This window comes from Chiloscyllium plagiosum, chromosome 14 (genome assembly GCF_004010195.1).
Source record: "Chiloscyllium plagiosum isolate BGI_BamShark_2017 chromosome 14, ASM401019v2, whole genome shotgun sequence".
Lineage (NCBI taxonomy): Eukaryota > Metazoa > Chordata > Chondrichthyes > Orectolobiformes > Hemiscylliidae > Chiloscyllium > Chiloscyllium plagiosum.
The window spans coordinates 34557148-34581230 of NC_057723.1; the positions used below are offsets into that span (position 1 = coordinate 34557148).

A 24083-nucleotide genomic window follows, 5' to 3' on the forward strand; every position below is an offset into this window, starting at 1 on the left:
GCAGATAATTCTTTACCCAAAGAATGGTTGGAAGTGAAACACCGATTTCAATTGACCTAACATAGATGCATTTAAGAAGATTCTAGAGTATGAATCAGTTAATTGCATGGTGATATTGGCAGCAATCCGTTTGGACTATTACTTCCTGACTTTTGCCAGTGTGACTGACTAACCTTACCACCAATAACACTCATGTCACCCTAACTTTGATTTCTGTTTTGTAGTCAGTTTATTTTCAGTTGCAGTATTTGTCTTCTGAATTTGCATGTTCTAATCTTGGGAATCTGCATTGTGGTGATTTAGAGTTACAAAGAGGTACAGCATGGAAACAGACCGTTGGATCTAACTCATCCATGCCAACCAGATATCCAAAATTAACCTAGTCCCATTTGCCAGCATTTGGCCCATATTTCTCTAAACCCTTCCTTTCATATACCCATCCAGATGCCTTTTGAATGTTGTAATTGTACCAGCCTCCACCACTTCCTTTGGCAGCTCATTTCACGCACGCCTGCCCTCTGTGGAAAAAGTTGCCTTTTAGGTCCTAATTAAATCTTTCCCTTCTCATCCTAAACCTATGCCATCTAGTTTTGGACTCCCCCAACCTGGAGAAAAGATCTTGTCTATTCACCCTATCCATGCCCATTCACCCTATCCATGCCCTGCATGATTTTATAAACCTCTGTAAGGTCACCCCTCAGTCTTTGATGCTGCACGGAAAATAGCCCCAACCTATTCAACCTGTCCCTACAGCTCAAACCCTCCAACCCTAGCAACATCCTTGTCAATCTTTTCTGAGCCCTTTCAAGTTTCACAACATCCTTCCTCTAGGAGGGAAACCAGAATTGAATGCAGTATTCCAAAACTGGCCTAATCAATGTCCTGTAGACTCTCAACATGATCTCCCAATTCCTGTACTCAATGCACTGACCAATACAGGTGAGCATACACCTTGCCTTTACTGTCCTGTCTACCTGCGACTCCACTTTCAAGGAACTATGAACCTGCACTCCCAGGTCTCTTTGTTCAGCAACACTCCCCAAGACCTTATTATTAAGTATACAAGTCGTGCCCTGATTTTTCTTTCCAAAATGCCACACCTCGCATTTATCTAAATTAAACTCCACCTGCCACTCCGCGGCCATCTGATCAAGGTCCCATTGTACTCTGAGGTAACCACCTTCTCTGTCTGCTACATCTCCAATTTTGGTGTTATCTGCAAACTTACTAAACATACCTCCTGTGTTCACATCCAAAGCATTTATATAAATTTATACAATTTATATTAAATGTATAATAAGTTGTATAATTTAAATTATAAATATATATAAAAGCAGTGGACCCAGCACCTATCCTTGTGGTATACCGCTGGTCACAGATTCCAGTCTGGAAAGCAACCTTCCACTACACCCTCTGTCTTCTACCTTGAACCAGTTCTATATCCAAATTGCTAGTTCTGTAATTTAACAAGGCCTTTTGAAAATGTGTCAGTGACATAACTTTATTTGCCTTTGCTTCAAGGCATTCAGTAAAGTTAACTAAACATAATGTTGCATTTAAAATTTCTGCAGATGATTATATTTTCAGTTTCTAGATATTTTTAAAATTGTATCTTTGAGTTGAATGTTCCATTATCCTCCTTACCACTAATGATTTATCTCACTGCTAGTTCTGAAACTTGGCTGTTGTAAATGTTGTACCTAACAGTGAGCACAAATCAATTCATCAGCTATCAGATACTTTGGAACAACCTAAGGCTGAGGAATATTTAATTCCCTTTTGTGATGAACTCTAGGTGGAGGGAGTTTAGGAAGGAAGGGATGATTAACTAAATTCTATGGTCTCAACTCCAGGTTTACTCTGTGTTGTAAAATAGCTGAGTAGTTTTTAATATTAAGAATTATTTATAAGATGAAGAATGATTTGATAAAGATGGTAATAATTCTTAAAAATAGAGTGAGTTTGTGATATTTATAGTGATGTTTGCTGTTCATGTGATACAGCTGAATGTGGGAATATTACATGGTTTTTTATCAGCTGTTGAGTAGTTTTGAAAAAGGTAAAGATATTAATTGTGGGAACAATGTTGTTTGTCAGCCTGAGTAGCAACAAAGGAAACATCTTTACAGCAGACATCCTTTTGCCAAGTTCCACATGTGCCTTCTGCCAGCTTTTAATTGTTCATACAGACTTGTGCAGCAATTCACAAAGGAATCCGGATCAGATTTTACCATTGCTTATCAACACAGTGGCACGGCACATTGCTTCCGTCTTATCACCATAAGAGCTTCCTTGAAATTAGTGACCTGTAAATGTACTGGATCATTGTTGCTTGAGAATGTGTTGTTCAGCAGAGCACAAAACATTTGGGTCTAAAGTTAATTTTAGTTCAAGTCCAAGCTAATAAAAACGGAAACCTGTGATTTCAAAATTTAATTTTGAACGTGTATGCTGTTACATTTAATAGGAAGTTGCAATGTGACAAGTGCATATCGGACACGAAGTATATAAGAATTTTTTAAAAAAGTTAAAATGTTTGCAAAGCTGTATAATTCCCAAAAAAGTCTGCAGTAAATCTTTTTCTAGGCAGGTTTGATTGAATAATGATGAAAAATGTTAGTTTGTTGCTAGACAATCTTTGGGTTAAAGTTCTCAATAACTGCAGATAGCATTTGAATGTTAAAAGCAATGTTCCTCAATGTAATGGCAAACTTAGAATTGTGTCAATATTTTCCTGAACTTCTTTAGAACTTGTTGCTTTCACCATTTTCCAGTACTACTTCTGAAATTGCTTTAAATTAGAAATTAAAGATTTTTTGGCAATGATGTATCTTACTCTTAATTTGTGTTTGATATGTATTCATTCACTTTATATTTACTTAGGCAGTTTAATTTCGTTTTAATCATTAACTTCACTTCTACATAGAGTCATAAAGATGAGCAGCATGGAAACAGACCCTTTGGTCCAACTCGTTCATGCCGACCCAGATATCCTAAACTAATCTAGTCCCATTTGCCAGCATTTGGCCCATTTATTCTAAACCCTTCCGATTCGTATATATCCCAGATGCCTTTTAAATATTGTAATTCCTCTGGCAGCTCATTTCACACATACCCCACCCTTTGCGTGAAAAAGTTGCACCTTAGATCCCTTTTAAATTTTTTCCCCCTCACCCTAAACCTATGCCCTTGAGTTCTGGACTCCTCCATTCAGGGAAAAGAGCTTGGCTATTCACCCTATCTACGCCCGTCATGATTTTATAAACCTCTATAAGGTCACCCCTCAGCCTTCAACGCTCCAGGGAAAATTGCCCTAGACTATTCAGTCTCGTCCTATAGCTCAAATCCTCCAATCCTGGAAACATCCTTGTAGATCTTCTCTGAACCGTTTCAAGTTTCACAATATCTTTCCAAATGTGGACTAACCAATGTCCTGTTCAGCCTCATCATTGAAAGATAGCACTTTGACCAGGTATGGGAGAAATTGTGGAACTGATCATTTTCAGAAATAATGGGGAGGAGAAAAAGGAAAGTTGATTGGTGACATGGAACAGAACTATAAACTGCATGCCATGTTATTTTGTATTTTTTTCCTGATATTAATTAGAGCTTTTGTCTTGGCTTCAAGCACATTGAATTTATAATGGTGGTTTGGGCAGGTACTATGTTGGTATTTGAAAAAAGAAGAATTCTGGGCAAGGGCCTTCTAAGATTGTAGCTTTCTATCTAACTCAATTGACTCATTTTCTTTGACAAAAAATGACAATAAATGAAAATAAAGATGAACGCTACTGTTTCAGGACCTTGTGAATTTCTGCTATTTATTTTATAACTTGCTGTGCCAGATTAAATCAGCAACTACTTTTGTACTATCTGTTGAAGACTTGTGTTCTTGAAGTACTGCAGTTTGCGTTTTCAAAGAATATTGTAATTTCAATGCATTGTCACTAATTTGCAGTTCACCATCGTCTCCCCATCACCTCATCATTTTGGGTTATTTTTGTAGTTTTCTTTTTAACCCTTTTACTTCTCCTGCCTCCTAATGCCTCCAACACAGCAGTTTGTTGGCTGAGTTGCTTTTTGTCATTTGAAACACTGCAGTGGACATCTGGATTCCTACCACACAAAAATAAAATGCATCCGTTTTAAACTGGAATCTCAGTCCACTTACTGTGGGGCATAGGGTTGCAGTATTTGTTACAGCTGGTTATGATTATTGAAGGCAGTGCATGTCAATATTAATACATCTTAAGGAAATAATTTTAAAGTATTCTTTATACTGGGAAAACTGTGTATTTACAGACATAATGTTTGTATGGCGAGTCAGAAAGATAAATTTATGGTCAATTCATAAATTATGGCAAATGTTTGGCGATAGTCACTGATAAACGCTATTTATGCATCCTGTATCATTTTGCTAGGTGAAGTGAGATAAACTGGATATCATTTGTATCTGCCTGATAGTTTAATGTAGTCTCCTATCTTTTCGGTATCTTTGTAATTTTCTATGCAGTCTGAAACTGATTTATTAAAGGGGTCTATAGCATTATAATGTGTAGAAGAGCCCAAGCTTTATACAAAACCTTTCATAGATCAGTAATTTTTATAAATCAGTGGAATTCTAATCACTCAATTTCTGTTAACCTTAAGATTATAAATATTTTATAACTATTTTTAACAGTAACTTGAAGGCCATGCTTCTGTGGTTCTGGTACAGTATATTAAAACCATAAATACAAAAGCTTGGTAAGTAGGACCTTGTACTAAAGTGGGTCAGAGGTTTGTCTTTGGTTAGTGAGTCCAGTTTTGCACCCTGTTTTGGTATAACTTGAGTTTTTTTGTTTTCGAGCTTTTGATGGTCAAAATAAATTCAGTTTCCACAGATTTTTGAGGCCAAATGTCCATGCTGATTTTTCTTACTGATTTTCTTTTATCTTAAAAATAGAATGTAAAAATCCCCTGAAAAGTTCCAGGTTTCTTTTAAAACAAAAACTTAAACATTGGATGGATTTATGTTTGTTTTTTTTGATCTGCAAACAATTGTGTTAAAAGCAGACTACATTGGGCAAATATCCAGACTTACAAGGCAGTCTTCACTTTGAACACACGCAAATCAAAACTGAAGTAGATGGCATTCCATGTGGCTGTCTGCTTCTCTGAAGTCTTACAGAATTTTGCAGCATTTCCCAAAATAATATCTGGCTGTTTGCAGGTGGTTGCTGAAAGTATTGCTTAGCATCTGTAATAAAATGCATTTGATCTTTGTTTATTTTTTCAGACTAACTTGTCTTTTTTTTTGCCATTTGACATTCTTGCAGGTGGGCTTTTCATTTGCCTAAGCTGTTCCCGGAGGAAGCAGTCTGGAAACCAGTACTGAGATGTTGTGATTTTAAATTGTCAGCTGCTAAAGAAACAATTGTGACGACTGAAGAAAGAAAACTTCTCGTGCTATTTTGTATGTTTGAGGTTTCCTTTTGCTAAAGCCGAGTCCTCCTCTTTTGAATCAGTTCATTGCTGCTTGCAGCTGCAGACCTTGCTTTGGAAGCACATTTCTGCATGCTTGTGTTTGTGCCATTTATTTTTCACAATGACGATGGCAAGCTTGTTCTCCTTTACTAGCCCAGCTGTAAAACGATTGTTGGGCTGGAAGCAAGGGGATGAAGAAGAAAAATGGGCAGAGAAAGCAGTTGATGCTCTAGTAAAAAAATTGAAGAAGAAAAAGGGGGCCATGGAGGATTTGGAAAAGGCATTGAGCAGTCCAGGTCAACCAAGCAGATGTGTTACCATCCCACGATCTCTAGATGGGCGACTTCAGGTATCTCACAGGAAAGGCCTGCCTCATGTCATTTATTGCCGTGTGTGGCGATGGCCAGATCTTCAAAGTCATCATGAGCTGAAGCCATTAGACATTTGCGAATTTCCATTTGGATCGAAACAGAAGGAAGTTTGTATCAATCCTTATCATTATAAGCGAGTGGAAAGTCCTGGTATGTATTTAAAATGTACTATTATTTCTGATACATTTTGGTTAATTAAATTTGTATTGTTGGCTTGGAGGGAAAATAAAAATGTTATAGTGGAATCAAATTACTTTGCCTATTTGGAAATGTATGTGTTGCTCTTGTAGATTTTGTTTAAAAGTACTCAAATGAAAATGGAAACTCAGTGTTTAGTCAACATCTTGGAGTAATGGCAATGTCTGGAACAGGTACCAAGTATGATTCATTTGGAAAGATCCTTGGAAAAATAAATAGATACATGTAAGTGTTCAGATTTGTTTCTGTTTAGATAGTTAATTTTCCACGTTTTTGCTTTGGAAAATTAGTTTACACATTCAGGGTATATTTTGCTGTGTGCATCATGCATGCAGTGTTTAATTTGTACAGATGGCATATTGGTCATGTTGCTGGGATAGTAATTTTAATGGCCCAGGTTGATAGTATGGCGGCATGACATCTGATGAAATTTCAATTCAGTAAATAAATCTGGGGCATAAAGTAGGTCTCTTGAGGTGGTGACAATGTGAACTGTCATTGATTGATGTAAAAACTCATCTGGCACACTAATCTCCTTCTGGGAGAGAAACCTACCATCCTTACCAGCTCTGGACTATGCATGGTTATGTAGCCACAGCATTGTGATTGGTCTTTTGAAGGGACTTAGCATGCCATTTAGTTCAAGGGAAATTATGGATAGGCATCAATGCTGCCTTGCCAGTGATACCTACATCCTGTAAAAGAATGTATTGTCATTAGGTATCAACTGTTGAGAGAATAATTCAATGTAGTATACATGCATATTGTTTGACATTTTGCATACAAGTTTGGAAATTTTGGACTTTGCAGCCCTGAGATGTTGCTCTGGTTCATTCGGATCAGTATGGTCTTAATTTTGCTTCTGGTCCTTGTGAAATTAGCTTTTTCAACAAAGGTACTCATGTTATATGGGGAGTAATCACAGATTGTTTGCTGCAGATATAAATTGTAGTTCTTTTCAAATGTAGAAAAACTCATGTAGCTGAATATGAACTGAGGAGAGGATTGAGATTGCTGTGATGCTTCCAAATGTCTGAAAATTGGATGGGTTAACCAGTTTTCATTCCATAGGTAACAAATAGGTGTTTAAGGACAATGCTGTATCTGTAGAGCTTTCTGAAGGTATGAGACTTTGCCATTAAGAATTAATTGGAAAACAGTTGTCAGGAAGTAACTGTTTTGTTGGGTCATTGATTTTTTTTGTATATAGAGGAACCTCCGATATCTGAATTGAGATGGGCAGGCACTATTTAGTTCGGATAATTGATTATTCGGATCATCGATTTTAGCTTAAACAAGGGAAGCCGTACTGATCTAATGTTGTGCTGTACCGGAAAATTTGTTTAAATCTATAATTTTAATGAGTCTGCCATTTAATCAAATTAATCTTTGCAATCTGCAAATTACAGATTAAAATGAGAAGAACTAAACCCTTAAGATGAAATCCCAGCATTAAACAAGGTCCCATACAGCTTCTACGATTGCAAGACCATTTACACTATCAGTTTCTAGGAACTCAGTCTCGCCTCACGTGTGCATTTATGTTCTCGGCCATTTTGAAAAAATGAACGGCCCGGTAAAGTGACGGGAATACTATAAAACACTTTTGCAAAGGGTTGTATAACAACCCTTACCTAAAAAATATTCAGTTGCTGATGCTTGAGCTGCTTGTGTTTCTTTGTTCTTGCCAGTGTTTTCACATCATCTTCAGTACAGGTAAATCGAATACACTTACCTCTTTGATGTAACATTTTTGTGGGACCTTGAAATCTTCTTTGGATAATCAAGATTCGGATAATTGAGGTTCCTCTGTACTCTCTTTTGACATCATATGATGGTAATGGTGTTTTGATCTGTGGATGGAAAATTGTCACTTTTGCCAAATTTTCGGAAAGTAAAGGAATTGTTTTGAAAAAAAGGTTTTTCAGCAGATTGTTAAATGCTTGTTCCTGAATATGTAGATAGCCCATGTGGTAGAGTATCTAACCACAAAGGACGTATTCATTTTCAGTCTGTAGTTTACATTAAAAGTTGATCATTTTGAAGCACTCAGCATTTAATCTGAGTTAGGGCTAAGTAAAAAATGTATATTTTGACCTGAGTTTATATTCTTGCTGTCCTATGAACCTTCTCACTCTTATGTACGTTTGTTTGGATGTCTTGGTGCAAATAGAGTTCAAGTTATGAAAAGTGCCTGACGTTGGTCACTAGGCACAGATAAGAATTAGATCAGTTGATCACTGAGCCACTGTCACCATGAAACTGTACTCCAGTATGAATTGCTGCCACCTGAAAGGAAGATGCATTTTTGCTGTCTAAGCAACTGTCAGCTAACCTGGCTGAGTTGCAAATCTAAAGTGAACTATAATTGGTCTGAGTGGAAGAAGGTGAAGACTGCGGAAGCTGGAGATCAGAGTCCAAAGTGTGGTGCTGGAAAAGCACAGCAAGTCAGGCAGCATCCGAGGAGCAGGAGAATCAATGTTTCGGGCATAAGCCTTTCATCAGGAATGATTCATTCTTTTGAAATAACTAGCCTTTACCTAATACCCTAAGGTGGTGATTTTTGAGCACAATGTATTCTTCAGATTACAGGCATAGTTGCCATCCTATCTCTTCGCACTTGGGGCCTTTTTTTTTTGCATCCTTTCTGTGTGTTATTATTATGTCTTGTTCCAAAGTTGGCCATCACTAGGTGTTCTTGGCAAGTACAAGGTCTTAACTCAAAAAGTGACTCATCGAGCAAGAAATTCCCAATGCCATCTTTTGATTAATATCACTACCCAATGATGCACTTAGTGATGGCCTCCTGAAACCTAAGGTAGGTAAGCAGGAGACAGGAAGAACATAGCAAGCCAGACAGCACCAGGAGGCTGAGAAGTGAACATTTCGGGTGTAACCCTTCTTCCTGAAACCTAAGGTCATGTTTGAGTCATGTTTGGATGCAACCTTAATACCTTGTTTTTTTTACCCTGAAATTTTTTTTTCCTCTTAGTTCCTCTCCAGTGCCAGAACACACACACTCCTATCCCCAAGTTTTGGAATCTTCATCAGATTCCATTAGAAATTACTTTCTATTCCTGTTGACAAAAACGTTTTCATCTCAAGGCTCCTCGTCTGGATCTTCCAAATCCGATTAAATAAGAGGAATCTCTGATTACTGTTCTTTACTTTCCAGCATAGACCACATTATTTAATCCAACTGATTTATGCTGGAGTTTGTTCCATGCAGGCCACCTCCTGTTTCTTTTAATTCACTCATGGGACATGGTGTTGCTGGCTGGACTGGCATTTATTGCCCATGCCTAATTGCCCTTGAGAAGATGGTGGTAAACTGCCTTCTTGAACCACTGAGGCTCACGTGCTGAAGATAGACACTAATGAGGGAATTCCAACATTTTGACCCAGCAACAGTGCGGAAAGAGAGATACATTTCCAAATCAGGAGGGGGATTGGCCTGGGAGGAAGCATGCAAGTGGTAGTGTTCCCATGTATCATTGGTCCTGGGTTTGGAAGGTGCTAAGTATCTGTGGTAAATTTCTGCAGTGCATCTTGTAGATAGTACCCATAGCTGCCACTGTGTGTCAGTGGTGGAGATTCAATCTTTGTGAATGTGTTGCTGTGTCCTGCTTGAATGTTGTTGGAGCTACACTCATCTCGGCAAGTGGGGAGCATACCATCACATTCTGATTTGTGTCTTGTAGATGATGAGCAGAATTTGGGGAGTCAAGAGCTAAGTTACTCAACTGCAGTTTACTTAGAATCTGACCTGCTCTTGTAGCCACTGTATTTAAATGGTGAGTCCAGTGAGTTTCTGATCAATGGTAACCCCACGGGTGGTGTTAGTGAGTGATTCAGTGATGGTAACACCATTGAATGTCAAGGGACAGTGGTTAGATTGTCCCTTATTGGAGACAGTCAATGCCTAGCATTGTGTGGCATAAATGTTGCTTGCCACTTTTCAGTCTAACCCTAGATATTGTCCAAATCTTGTTACTTTTAGACATGGACTGCTTCAGTGTCTCAAGAGTCAAGAATGACGCTGAACGTTGTGCAGCAAACAGCCCCACTTCTAAGCTTATGATGGAGGGAAGATCATCGGTGAAGCAGGTGAAGATAGTTGGCTCTAAGACATTAACCTTCAGAGATGTCCTGAACCTATGATGACTTACCTCCAGCATCCACAACCATCTTTTTGAATGTCAGAAATGATTCCTGTCGGAGGACAGTTTTTTTTTCCCAATTCCCATTGATTCCAGTTTTGTTAGGGCTCCTTGATGCCACACTCAGTCAAATGCAGCCTTGATATCTAGGGTTGTCACACTCGTTTCTCCTATAGAATTCAGCTGTCTTGACAAGTTTAAAACTACCTAAGTGTCCCTGTGTGAGCACGTTATTGTTGAACAGGTGCTACTTGACAGAACTGCTGATGACACGCTTCATCACTTTACTGATAATTGTGAGTAGACTGATGGAGTAGTGGTTGGCTGGTTTGGATTTGTCCTGCTAGAATTGAATGGAATCATGTATTGTCATGTGTATTCAATATAAAATACAGTGAAAAGTTTGTATTGTTACCATGAGTTGGTGCCTTGCTCATTAACCTAAATTTCTTTTTTAAAGTCCATTGATACTTCTGACTGAAAATTGCTGTGTAATGCCTCAGCGTTCTTTTTTACACTGACGTGCTTAGCTGTCATGTTGTTGAGGATAGGGATATTTATGGAGCTGTCTCCTCCAGTGAGTTTAATTGTCTACTACTTTTCATAACTAGATGTGGTAGGACTGTAGAGCTTTGTTTTGATCCATTGGTTTTTGAATTACTCAGTTCTGTCGATCAGTTGCTGCTTATGCTGTTTGATATGCAAGTAGTCCTGTTTGGTAGCTTCACCAAGTTGACACCTCATTGTTTAAGAATGCCTGGTTCTGCTCCAAGCATGCCCTCCTGCTCTCTCCATTGAACCAGGGTTGATGATAATGGTCAAGTGGGAGATATGCCAGGTCAATAGTTCTGCTGCTGTTGGTCCACAGCACCTCATGAATGCCCGGTTGAGATGCTAGATCTATTCAAAGTCTATCCCATTTAGCACAGCAGTAGTGCCATACAACATGATGGAGTGTCCACAAGGATTGGTCTCCACAAGGACTGTATAGTGTCATTCTTAATGTCATGAACAGTTGCATCTGCAGCAGGCAGATTGGTGTGAATGAGGTCGAATGTTTCTCCCTTTTCTTGGCTCCCTCAGCACCTGCCACAGACCCAGTGTAGCAGCTATGTCCTTTAGGACCTAACCAGCTTGATCAGTAGTACTGTGACTAAGCCACGCTTGGTGATGGACTTTGAAATCCCTCATCCAGAGTATAATCTGCACCTTTGCCACACTCATTGCTTCCTCCAATTATTAGTCAACATGGAGCACAGTGTATTCAGCCAAGGGAGGATGGTGCATGGTATTCAGCAGGAATTTTTCAAGCCCATGTTTGACCTGATGACATGAGAGTCAGTGTTGAGGACTTCTGGGATAGTTCCTTACTGACTGTGTTGTCAGCTTTACTGGGCCTGTCCTGTTGGTGGGACAGGGCATATCCAGGGATAGCGATGGTGGTGTCTGGGACATTATGGTATGATACTGTGAGTATGACTATGTCAGGCTATTGCTTGAGTCCTCTTTGAGACAGCTGTCTCAAATTTGGTAATAGCCTCCAGAGCCATTTTTGCCATTGTCACTTCTGGTGCCCCAAGTTGATGCCAGGTGGTCCTCCCAGTTTCATTTCATTTTTGGGGATTGATGTAACTGAGTGGCTTATTGGGCCATTTCAAAGCACACTTGGGAGTCAACCACATTGTCTTGGATCTGAAGTCACATGTAGGGTAGATGTAGTAAGAATGGCTCTTAATTTCAGATATTCATTAAATTCTTATTCCACCATCTGCTACGGTGAGCATAGACACTCAAGGTGTCTGCTGACCTGTGGCAAATTGTTGACAAAAAGTATGACAAAACAGGAGCTCAGAGAGTCAATTGCTGATTTCATTCTTGACAGCAAATCTAATTGCAGGTGTCCTAGGTTGATCCTCAGGATTGCCCGTCCAGAAAAAAGATGTAACCACCACCACCTTAACTACTCTTTGAGTCCCCCTGCATGTCAACAGTATCATTTTTGAAGTGCTGGAGTTCACAGGCAGCAAGGACAGCTTTCTGGGTTATTGTTTGCCACATTATCCATGAGAGTTTGTACATTCCAGGTTTTGAGTGGGGTTTGTTGTCACCACCCTTTTCTCCATCTTCATCACCGCTATTATTTATCTTATCAAGAACGAGCATCACAGTGGTGTGGACATTGTCCACAGGATGGATGGAAAGCTTTCAACCTCAAATGGTTGAAATCCAAGAAGAAAATATCACCAGCCTCGCTTGTGGAACTTGAGTTTGCAGATGGCAGTGTTATCTCTGCTTTGTCAGAAGAGTACCTTCAAGCCTCACTTTCATGAAGAAGCATACTGAAGAATTAGTCTCAGCCTCAACCTCAGGAAGACTCAAATTCTTTACCGACTATCCCATGCTACGTTCCAGTCCGTCCCTCTATTAAGATAATTGGAGATACCCTCCCAAACCTGGAACACTACCTCTACCTGGGAAGCTCCACTTGTCTAAGGGTGACATCATTATGGAGATTCAGTATTGTATCCAGCCTGTGTGCAACCGTGACATTTCCGCTGATGCAAAGATCCTTTTGTACAAGGCAGTCATTCTTCAAGCTCAACTTCCCTCAAGAAATGCAATATAGATGCCAATGCATGGGGGACAGTTGTTCAGAATAAATCAACTTGGACACGAGCTGGTGAAGGGACACAATTCATGCAGTGGCAAGAGGAAGTATGGAAAAGGAGCTGGTGAAAGGAACGGCAACAATCCTAAGACCGTGCAACAATCCCACATCCCAGAAATACCTGCTAAATGTGCGGTCAGGGATTGGACTCATCAGCCACATAAGGGGCCACAGCACCCATGAGCAGTGACAAAAGAGTTTCCGAGGTGGACACTCGTACTCATTAGCGAGTGATTGCTGATGCCAGAAGCAAAAATGTACTCACATAGTCTCTCACACAACTAGATGAGAGAACAGGCATGCATATTGAAAGGTCTGGTCTAATGTTGAGAAGGCTGCAGAAGCTAAATTTTAGTTTTGTCCTCGTCAAAAAGGATGTCATTTGTGACTTTGATGTGAGCCATTTGATACTGCTACAGGGATGGAAACCTGATTGGAGGATTCAAGCAGGGAATTCTAAAAGTGGGGGACAGGTTTGGAAGGTGTCCAAAGAAAAATAGGTTTGGATTTGGAATATAGTTTGTAAGGACAGAGGAATAAAGAATACTTTCTGGATGAGATGGGCAACACATGAAGAGAAGGACCTGTTAATTAGGTTTGTTCTGGGTTCTGAAGAAGGGTCACTGAACCCGAAACATTAACTCTGCTTTTTATCCAGAAATACTGCCAAACCTGCTGATTTTTTTTTTTTCCCCAGCAACTTTTGATTTTTAGATTAGATTAGATTACATTACATTACATTACAGTGTGGAAACAGGCCCTTCGGCCCAACAAGTCCACACCGACCCACCGAAGCGAAACCCACCCATACCCCTATATTTACCCCTTACCTAACACTACGGACAATTTAGCATGGCCAATTCACCTGACCCTGCACATCTTTTGGACTGTGGGAGGAAACCGGAGCACCCGGAGGAAACCCACGCAGACACGGGGAGAACGTGCAAACTCCACACAGTCAGTCGCCTGAGGCGGGAATCGAACCCGGGTCTCAGGCGCTGTGAGGCAGCAGTGCTAACCACTGTGCCACCGTGCCGCCCACCATTTTGTTTTTGAAGATTAAAAAAACTTTATCTAATTACATAAAACTCCAATTATTTGGATCAAGATTTTTTGTTCACAGTTTGTATTTCTTTTCTGATTGTGATTCCCATTGTGAAAAGGAAGTTCATCATACTTTGACTTTACCAGCTCAGCAGTAGAACACTTTTTATAGTGCTTCGATTTCAATGCATCAAAATGCAGTACTATTTGAAGTACGTCAAACTCTAAGTATTTTTGTCGACAGTGAGTTAAAACATTTTTAATCTTATTCAGTTCTTGTGAGAACCTGTTCTTAAAATGCTTATTCACATTGCACCAAACACGGTACACTGGCTCAGTGTTGCCTCTCAACGCCAGGGTCCCGGATTCATTTCCACCCTTGGGTAACGAGTTTGCACATTCTCTCAGAGTCTGTGTGGGTTTCCTGCAGGTGCTCCAGTTTGCTCCCAAAGTCCAAAGATTGCAGGTTAGTTGGATTGGCCATGTTAAGTTGCTCGATAGTGTCCAGGACTGTGCAGGCTAGGTGGATTAGCAAGGTTACAGGGATAGGCTGGGGTGGTGTGGGGTTGGGGTCGTGTTGGGATGCTCTTCAAAGAGTCAGTGTGGACTCGATGGGCCAAATACCCTGCTTCTACACTGCAGGGGTTCTGTGATTGCCTTGGAAGGAAATAACATTTAGTGTGTCTGTGGATAAAAGATACTTACCATAGCCCCAGAGGACAACAAGTTTGCACACTCAGAGTCATAGAGATGTACAGCTGGAAACAGACTCTTCGGTCCAACTCGTCTATGCCAACCAGATATCCCAACCTAATCTAGTTCCATTTGCCAGCATTTGGCCCATATCCCTCTAAACCCTTCCTATTCATATGCCCATACAGATGCCTTTTAAATGTTGTAATTGTACTAGCCTCCATCACTTCCTCTGGCAGCTCATTCCATACATGCAACACCTGCGTGAAAAAGTTGCCCTTTAGGTCTGTTTTATATCTTTCTCCTCTCACCTAAACCTATGCCCTCTAGTTCTGAACTCCCCCACCCCAGGGAAAAGACTTTGTCGAATTATCCTATCCATGCCTCTCGATTTAGTAAAACTCTACAAGGTCACCCCTCAGCCTCCGACACTCCTGGGAAAACAGCCCCAGTTTAGATTAGATTACATTAGATTAGATTACATTACAGTGTGGAAACAGGCCCTTCGGCCCAACAAGTCCACACCGACCTGCCGAAGCGAAACCCACCCATACCCCTACATTTACCCCTTACCTAACACTACGGGCAATTTAGCATGGCCAATTCACCTGACCCTGCACATCTTTTTTGGACTGTGGGAGGAAACCGGAGCACCCGGAGGAAACCCACGCAGACACGGGGAGAACGTGCAAACTCCACACAGTCAGTCGCCTGAGGCGGGAATTGAACCCGGGTCTCAAGCGCTGTGAGGCAGCAGTGCTAACCACTGTGCCACCGTGCCGCCCACAAATGTTGTAAAAGTTTATTCAGCCACTCCCTATAGCTCAAATCCTCCAACTCTGGCAACATCCTTGTCAATCCTTTCTGAACCCTTTCAAGTTTCACAACATCCTTCTGATAGGAAGGAGACCAGAATTGTACGCAGTATTCCAAAAGTGGCCTAACCAACATCCTGTGTACCCACAACATGACCCCCCAACTCCCATACTCAAAGCTCACACCACATAAGGGGACACAGCACCCATGACCAGTGATAAGAGTTTCCTAGGTGGACACTCATACTCATTAGCAAGTGATTGCTGATGACAGGCAAAAATGGAATCACATGATACTCTCTCACACAATTAGACAAGAGAGAACAGGCATGGATATTAAAGGAAAGCATACCAAACACCGCCTTCACTATCCTATCTACCTGCGACTCTACTTTCTACACTTCAAGATTTTTGTTCACAACACTCCTTAGGACCTTACCATTAAATGTATAAGTCGTGCTCTGTCTTGCTTTTCCAAAATCAAGTTTGTGAGACATGATTTCCCACGCACAAAGCCATGTTGACTATCCATAATCAGTCCTTGCCTTTCCAAATACATGTACATCCTGTCCCTCAAAATTCCCTCCAACAACTTGCCCACCACTGACGTCGGGCTCACCGGTCTATAATTCCCTGGCTTGTCCTTACCACCTTTCTTAAATAATGGTACCACGTTAGCCAATCTCCAGTCTTCCAACACCTCACCTGTGACTATCGATGATACAAATATCTCAGCGAAGGGCCCAGCAATCACTTCCCTAGCTTCCCACAGAATTCTGAGATATACCTGATTAGGTTTTATCCACCTTTACGCATTTCAAGACATCCAGCACCACCACCTCTGGAATATGGGCATTTTTCAAGATGTCACCAGGTATTTTCCCACATTCTATATCTTCCCTGTCCTCCTCACAGTGAATACTGATGCAAAATACTTGTTCAGTATCTTCCCTCATCTCCTGTGGTTCCACATAGAAGCTGCCTCCCTCATCTTTGAGGGGCCAAGAGGGAAACCTGATGAAGGGCTTTTGCCCGAAAGATCGATTTTCTTGCTCTTCGGATGCTGCCTGACCTGCTGTGCTTTTTCAGAACCACTCCAGTCTTGATTCTAATCTCCAACATCTGCAGTACCCACTTCCACCTCGTTGATCTTTGAGGAGCTCTATTTGCTCCCTCTGGGTTGGGATATGTGGTCGGCGTGAACGGGTTGGACCGAAGGGTCTGTTTCCATGCTGTACATCTCTATGACTTTATGTATTTGTAAAAGCCCTTTGGATTCTCCTAATTGCCAAAGCTATGTTATGTCCCCTTTTTGCCCTCCTGATTTCCCTCTTAAGTATACTCCTACTGCCTTTATACTCTAAGGATTCACTCGATCTCTCCTGACTTATACCTGACATGCCTCTTTTTCCTTAACCAAACCCTCAATTTCTCTAGTTATCCAGCATTCCCTACATCTACCATCCTTTCCTTTTACCCTAAAGTGCTTCCCATTTTCCAGCTGTCCCATTATCTGTGAACATCTGCCCCCAATCAGCTTTTGAAAGTTCTTGCCTAATACTGTCAAAATTAGCTGCCTTCCAATTTATAACTTCAACTGACAGATCTGGTTTATCCATTTCCATCACTATTTTAAAACTAATAGAATTATAGTCACTGGCCCCAAAGTGCTCCCCCACTGACGCCTCAGTTACCTGCCCTGTCTTATTTCCCAAGAGTAGGTCAAGTTTTGCACCTTCTCTAGTAGGTATATATACATACTGAATCTGAAAATTTTCTTGTACATTTTTAACAAATTCCTCTCCATCTAAACCTTAACTCTATGGCATTCTCAGTCTATGTTTGGAAAGTTATAATCCCCTACCATAACCACCCTATTATTCTTACAGATAACTGCGATCTCCTTACAAATTTGTTTCTAAATTTCCTGATGACTATTAGGGGGTCTGTAATAAATCCCAATAAGGTGGTGATCATCCCTTTCTTATTTCTCAGTTCTACCCAAATAACCTCTCTGGATGTATTTTCGGGAATATCCTCCCTGAGTACAGCGGTAATGCTTACCCTTGTCAGAAACGCCGCTCCCCCTCCTCTCTTGCTTCCCTTTTTATCCTTCCTGTAGTAGTTGTATCTTGGAACATTAAGCTGCCAGTCCTGTCATCCCTGATCCATGTTTCTGTAATTCGTATTATTTCCCAGTCCCACGTTTGTAACCATGCCCCGAGTTCATCTATCCTCCTCGTTAGGCCTCTTGCATTGAAATAAATGCAGTTTAATTTCTCAGTTCTGCCTTGATCTCTGATTTGTTCCGGGCTGCCCTGACTGTTTGACTCACTTCTTTTCTCAACTTCTTTCCTCCGTTTCTTCCCCCCCACCACTGCATCACTAGTTTAAATCCTCCCAAGCAACTCTAGCAAATCTCCCTGCCAGTATATTATTGCCTTTCCAATTCAGGTGCAATCCAACTGTCAGCTACAGATCACTTCTACACCCGAACAAATTCCAGTGACCCAAAAAATGTGGAACCTTTTCCCATATACCCACTCCTCAGCCACGCATTCATCTGCTTTATCCCCCTATTCCTACCCTCACTAGCTTATAGCACCGGGAGTAATCCAGATATTACTATCCTTGAGGACCAACTTTTTAAATTCCAGCCTAACTTTCTATGTTCGCTCTTCAGAACCTCATCCTTTTCCCTTCCTATGTTGGTACCAATGTGTACAATGACCTCCTACTGGTCCCTCTCCCCTTTGAGAGCATACTGCACCCTTTCTGAGACACCCTTCATCCTGGCACCAGGGAGGCAACACACCCATTCTGATTTTTCCCTGCTGACTGCAGAAACATCTGTGAGTGCCTTTGACCAGAGGGTCTCCTAACAAATTGATTGCTTGGAACTCAATGTACCTCTCTTTACGTTACAGCCTGTCTTGATACCAGAAACTTGGCTATTCATGCTACGTTCCCCAGGAAGTCCATCACCCTCTACATTTTCCAAAACAGCATACTTGTTTGAAATGGGGTTAACCACAAAACTCCTGTACTATCTGCCTACCTTTCTTGGAGTTAAACCATCTACCTCATTGTATCTGGGGCTTTTCTCCTTTCCTCTAACTGCCATCCATCACACCCCTTAACTCTTGTAAATTCCACATTGCTTCTGTCTCGCCAACCAATCCATTCACCTGACAGGATTCACAATCAATGACATTTATTGCAGATGTAATCCTCAGTAGCCCAGAAACTCTTTTGCAACTGCCACATCTGACAAGAAGAGCACATCATTCTAGTAAAGGCCATTTTACTCCTTCCAATCTACAGACCCAGAAAATAGCATCATCTTTTTGCTGTACAAAACATTGCTCCAGGCTAACTTAATACTTATGGTTTATCTTTTCAAAATTTAATCAAGAGACAGATCTCAATAAAACATATAATAAAGAAAGAACCTACTCTACTCACTATTGTAGATTTACAGCAAAGCTATACTTAGACCTATTTACTTATCTGTTTCTGTGCTGTGACCTCTCCCAAACAGGTTCCTCCAAGATAGTTGTGAATTTCGTTGTTTAAGTTTTCCTAGACACACTCCGATGTCCAGCAATACATGAATTCAAACAGCAAAGGCAAGAACTGCACAGATTCATTTCTGTGTCAGTTAGCAGTGTGGGTTTCTTCTCTCTCCCTTTCACACCCATGTGCTCACTGCCTTTGTCTGTCTTTCTCCCTTTTACATTGGAGAGAGACAACAGATTGTGATTAACCTGAGGGTCATCACACTTCGGGTGAGGGGTGAGGTCAAGAAGGTGGAACCTTCATGGTGATCATCCAAAATGGGAATTGAACCCTTCTTATTGGTGTCACTTTGCATCACAAACCAGCCAACCAAACTGAATCCTTGCTTTTTCGAAGATAATTTAAAGTTTGGAGAGAGATGTTCCTATATCATGGAAGTACAAAATTGGTCCTATTACAGTTGAAAACAAAAAGCTATAAACTGATGCAGTATTGATGCCCTTCTTAAAGTTAAGAAAATATCCACAGCAACTTTAAATGCATGGGGTCAATGGGATGCTCCCTAAAAAGATGTGAGAATATTTAAACACAGGGGTGACCATTGTGAGAATGATCACCCCAGACGTAGAATTGACAGATTCAGTGAGGAGAAATTTCAAGAGTGAAACGGTCTGTGATTAGAGGAGCAGTGAGCGAAGTTTAAAAAAAGGTAACTGAACTGTTAGGTGGAAGAGCACTGTCCATTAGGATCGTTGGAGGGGAGTGTGTAAAGAGGCAGAAAAGAGCAGTTGGGCAAGGGTGGGAGGGAGTTGAGCTGCAAGTGAGGGTGGGGAAAAGGGCAGCTGCAGAGTTGGGGAAAGGGAGATTACAAGGAGGAAAAACAGTTCTGAATGGGAGCAAGGAGCAGGTGTTGGCCATTTTCTGCCTCTGGCCTACTCCACGATTTAATAAGGTCGTGGTTAATCTGATTGTAACCTCAAATACACATTTCTGGCTGTCCTTGATAATCTTTCATCACCTTGCTGAACAAGAATCTATCTGCCATGGCCTTAAAAGTACTTAAGGGTTCTTGCACCAGTATTCACGAAGAGAGTTCTGTGGGACATCTGTGGGGGAAAAAAAATTGACTTATCTGTTTTAAATTGATGATCCCTGACTTTTAAACAGTGATCCGTAGTTTTAGATCCTCTAATGAAAGGAAACATTCTGCCCACATCGGCCTTCTCAAGATGACCCAGGATTTAATATATTTCAGTTCAGCCACCTCCCACCTTTCTAATCTCCAGCAGATGCAAGCTGAGCCCATCCACCTTTGCTCATAAGACAACTTGCCCCTTCCACAAATTAGCCTGATAGACTTCCTCCGAAATGCTTCCAATGCATTGACATCCTTCCTTAAGTAAGGGGACTAAATGGAGATAAAGAGACAGAGTTAATGCTTTAAGTCTCGTTTGACTTCAGAACTTGGAGGTCCCTGATTTATATTCTATTTTCATGACAACTGATAACATTCTAGTAGCTATTACAATTACTTGCTGCACTTCATTAACCTTTTGAAATTCATGTGCTCGGGCACCCAGATCCCTTTACATCTTGTAGCTTTGCAATCTGTCAGTGTTTAGATAATATGCTTCATTTTTATTCTCTCTACCAAAGTGAACAATTTCACACTTTCCCATAATATACTCCCATCTGCCAGATCTTTGCACACTCAGTCGACCAATCCATATCCCTCTGGAGTACCGATATATTCTCTTCACAACGTACTTCTGGACAGTGTTTGTGTCATCATCAAATTTTGGCACTCATAGGAGACCTTCATTCCAAGCCACTGATCTAAGTTCTAAACAGTCGAGGTGCCAGACAGATCCCTTTGGCACCATTCATTACATCTTGGCAACATGAAAATGACCCACTTACACTTATTCTGTACTTCCTGTTACCCAACTAATCCTCTGTCCATGACAGCATGCTACTCCCTGCACCAAGAGCTTTTGTTTTCTACAAAATGTCTTTGATGTGGCACTTTATCATCGGCCTTCTGGAAATATAAATACGTTACATCTACTAGTTTCACTTTATCCACAGAATGTGCTACCTCCTCCAAGGACTTAAGTAGATTGATCAAAATGATTATCCTTTCACAAAACAATGTTTACTCTGCTTGATTTTGTATCTAACCATGTATACTGCTGTAACCTCTGTAGTTTCTCGCTTTCTGTTTTCCTCCCATTTCTGAATAACAGAGTTTAATTTGTATCCTCCACTGTAATGGGATCTTTGCTGTTTCAATGAAGTTTAAAAAAAAAATTAAAGCCAGTACATCAACTATCTCATTAGGTGCTTCTTTTATGACCCTATGAAGAAGTCCATTAGGACCCAGACATTTGTCACTCAATATCACATCTTTGCTAATTGTGATTTCCTGAGTTCCATGTCCATTTCATTTCCTGAATTGTTGCTGCTTCTGGGATGTTATGTCTATCCCTTACAAATTAACTGTTCAATTTATCTGCTACTTTCTCGCTCTTTCAATAACGAATTCTCCAGAATCCTCTTTTATAGCTCACTTTGTTACCTTACAATAGTTAGAAATTCTTACTTTTTTTTTAATGTTTCTTGCTCGCTCTTCTCTTAGACTGTATTATCTCTCTCCCTCTCTCTGAATTTTTGGTTTTTTTTCTTATATTCTGTCTCCCACCTGTGTTTGCTTTTTGTTTCAGCCTGTTATTGTCTTTAGTCTTTCTAGTTAACATACTGATAATGGAACTGTCACTTGGAATCCCTTTGTATTGTATTTATTCTGTGTGTTCTGAAATGTTCCCTTAAACATCTACAACTGATCACTGTTGACCTACCCAATTTGTTAATTCATTTTGGCTTTAATTCCTTCGTAATTACTCTTACTGAAATTTAAAAACAATTTCTGACCCATTTCCCCCTCCCTCAAACTGAATGTAAAATTCAATCATGTTGTGGTCTCTGCTATCTAGGAGTGCCTTCACTTATGAGATCAATACTTAATTCTATGTTGTTGCACAGTATCATTTCTACTATAACCTGCAGTCTGGTGGGTTCCAGAACATGCTGCTCTCAGAAGCTACCCTGAAACAATCTGCTTATCTGCACTACCTTTGTCCATCGGAGTTTTCCAGTTGATATGTAGATTAAAATTATCCAGAAAAACTGAATGAATTTCAACCATGTTGGGCAGTTACAAAAGCTGAGGCTGTAGTCTTCTGTGCCCTCCTACTTGCCTCACTGTCAGTTACACCTTTCTTTCCCTGAATTCTGACCATGTGATTGCCTCGTAGTACAAAGCATTCAGGTAATTTTTCCCCTCCCTGATTCATCATTAGGTGTGTTTGCTGTGGACCAAATTGTCATCCAGGAGCATTGCCATGCATTACCTATCCTGCCATCCTTAATTTGTACTAATTAATTAGTAAATATGGTAACAAGAGAGTACTTAGCTAAGGAGGAGTCTGAAAAACATGAAATCTCTGAGGTTATGAATTCCTTGCAAACTTATGTTAGAGCAGTTTAGGGATGAACATATTCAAAGGAATAATCTATTAGATGCTGTTGTAGTTAATATTGTCCGTTAAGTTTAAATCTAAGATGCAGTAAAGGGTGGCAACTGCCTGAATAACATCTTCTGGTTTTGTTGATATTGAATTGAAAACTAGTTATCATCCCACTAGTCTGCAGAAGTGTGTTTCGAGTGATGTCTTTTCTGTGCCTGCGAGTGTCAGTTATTTTGAAAATAAATTTTGCTGCTGACATTTGTTTGTTGTCTTATATCAATTTAAGTATTATGCTGATTAATAAATTGATGATTTCCTTGTGTATTGTGGCTTTAATTTTAATAAAGGTTGGTAGTTATTGAGGATATTGATGAATTCTTCTAATTTTGCTTCTGCATAAATCCGAATAATCCATGTCAACCCAACTATGAATGCAGAGCGTATTCTTACTATGCGACTGTATCACCTATTAATAAAGTTGTAGAAGATCATGGGGCTCCCCTCTCATTAGAGAGAGACAACTGGTGGTGGTTTAACCTAAGGGCCATTGCGCCTCATCATGAGAGAGGTTGAGAAGAAGTTCTTCATGATTACCTCAGGTGGGATGCAGGGATTGAACCCATGCAGTTGGCATCACTGCATTGTAAACTAGCCATTTGGCCAACTGAACTTACTGACCCCCAATTACCTGATATATGTTACTGAGAATGAAAATGAGGCCCCTGTAAGACCAAAAAATAGTTTGGGAGGATATCTCAAGAGCCTTGAAGAACATTAGTTTGTGCACTCATTCAGTTTACTAACCAAGTTTTCTCATTAAATTGGATAATGTTTGTGAATTATGAACAGGGTTACACATAATGTGCAGAATTAGTGAGTGAGGCAGGTAGGGGGAACCTGAGTTCAGGAGTGCAGGAGCCTCAGCCCTTGACCTTGTCCAACAGGTATGAGATTCTTGCTCCCTGTACAGATGAGGAAATGGGCTCTGGACAGGATGAGCCAGCTGACCACGGCACCATGGTGCAGAAGGCCATTCAAGAGGGGGGAGCAAAAAGACAAGTAGTTGTTATAGGGGATTCTATAATTAGGGGGACAGATAGTATCCTTTGCAAGCCGGATCGGGAGTCTCGCATGGTGTGTTGCCTACCCGGTGCCAGGGTTCGGGACATCTCTGACCGGCTTGAAAGGATATTGGTGTGGGAGGGGGAGGATCCAGTTGTTGTGGTCCACGTTGGGACTAACAACATAGGCAAAGCTAGGGTGGAGGACCTGTTTGGGGATTATCGAGCACTAGGAAGGAAATTGAAGTACCTCAAGGGTCATAATCTCCGGATTACTGCCCGAGCCACGTGCCAATTGTCATAGGGATAAGAAAATTAGGGAAGTAAACACGTGGCTAAGGGATTGGTGTGGGAAAGAGGGATTCCACTTATGGGGCATTGGCATCAGTTTTGGAACCGGGGGGATCTGTACCGTTGGGACGGTCTCCACCTGAACCGATCAGGTACCAAAGTCCTAGCGAAGAGGATAAATAGGGTGGTCAGTAGGACTTTAAACTTCTGAGTTGGGGGGAAGGGAAAGTGAAAGCGACAGGGAGTATGGAGTTAAATGGAAAGATAAGC

The 24083-nt window shown here is 40.8% G+C and overlaps 1 protein-coding gene across 1 annotated transcript in view; it reads left to right on the forward strand.

Annotated features, from left to right (window-relative positions):
• LOC122556620 (mothers against decapentaplegic homolog 5) overlaps nt 1-24083 on the forward strand; it is a 69922-nt gene that overhangs the window by 26423 nt on the left and 19416 nt on the right. The window contains exon 2 of the mRNA XM_043703526.1: nt 5319-5987. Coding sequence (XP_043559461.1) covers nt 5588-5987 — 400 coding nt within the window. The 5' untranslated portion in view covers nt 5319-5587. The remainder of the gene's footprint in view (nt 1-5318; nt 5988-24083) is intronic.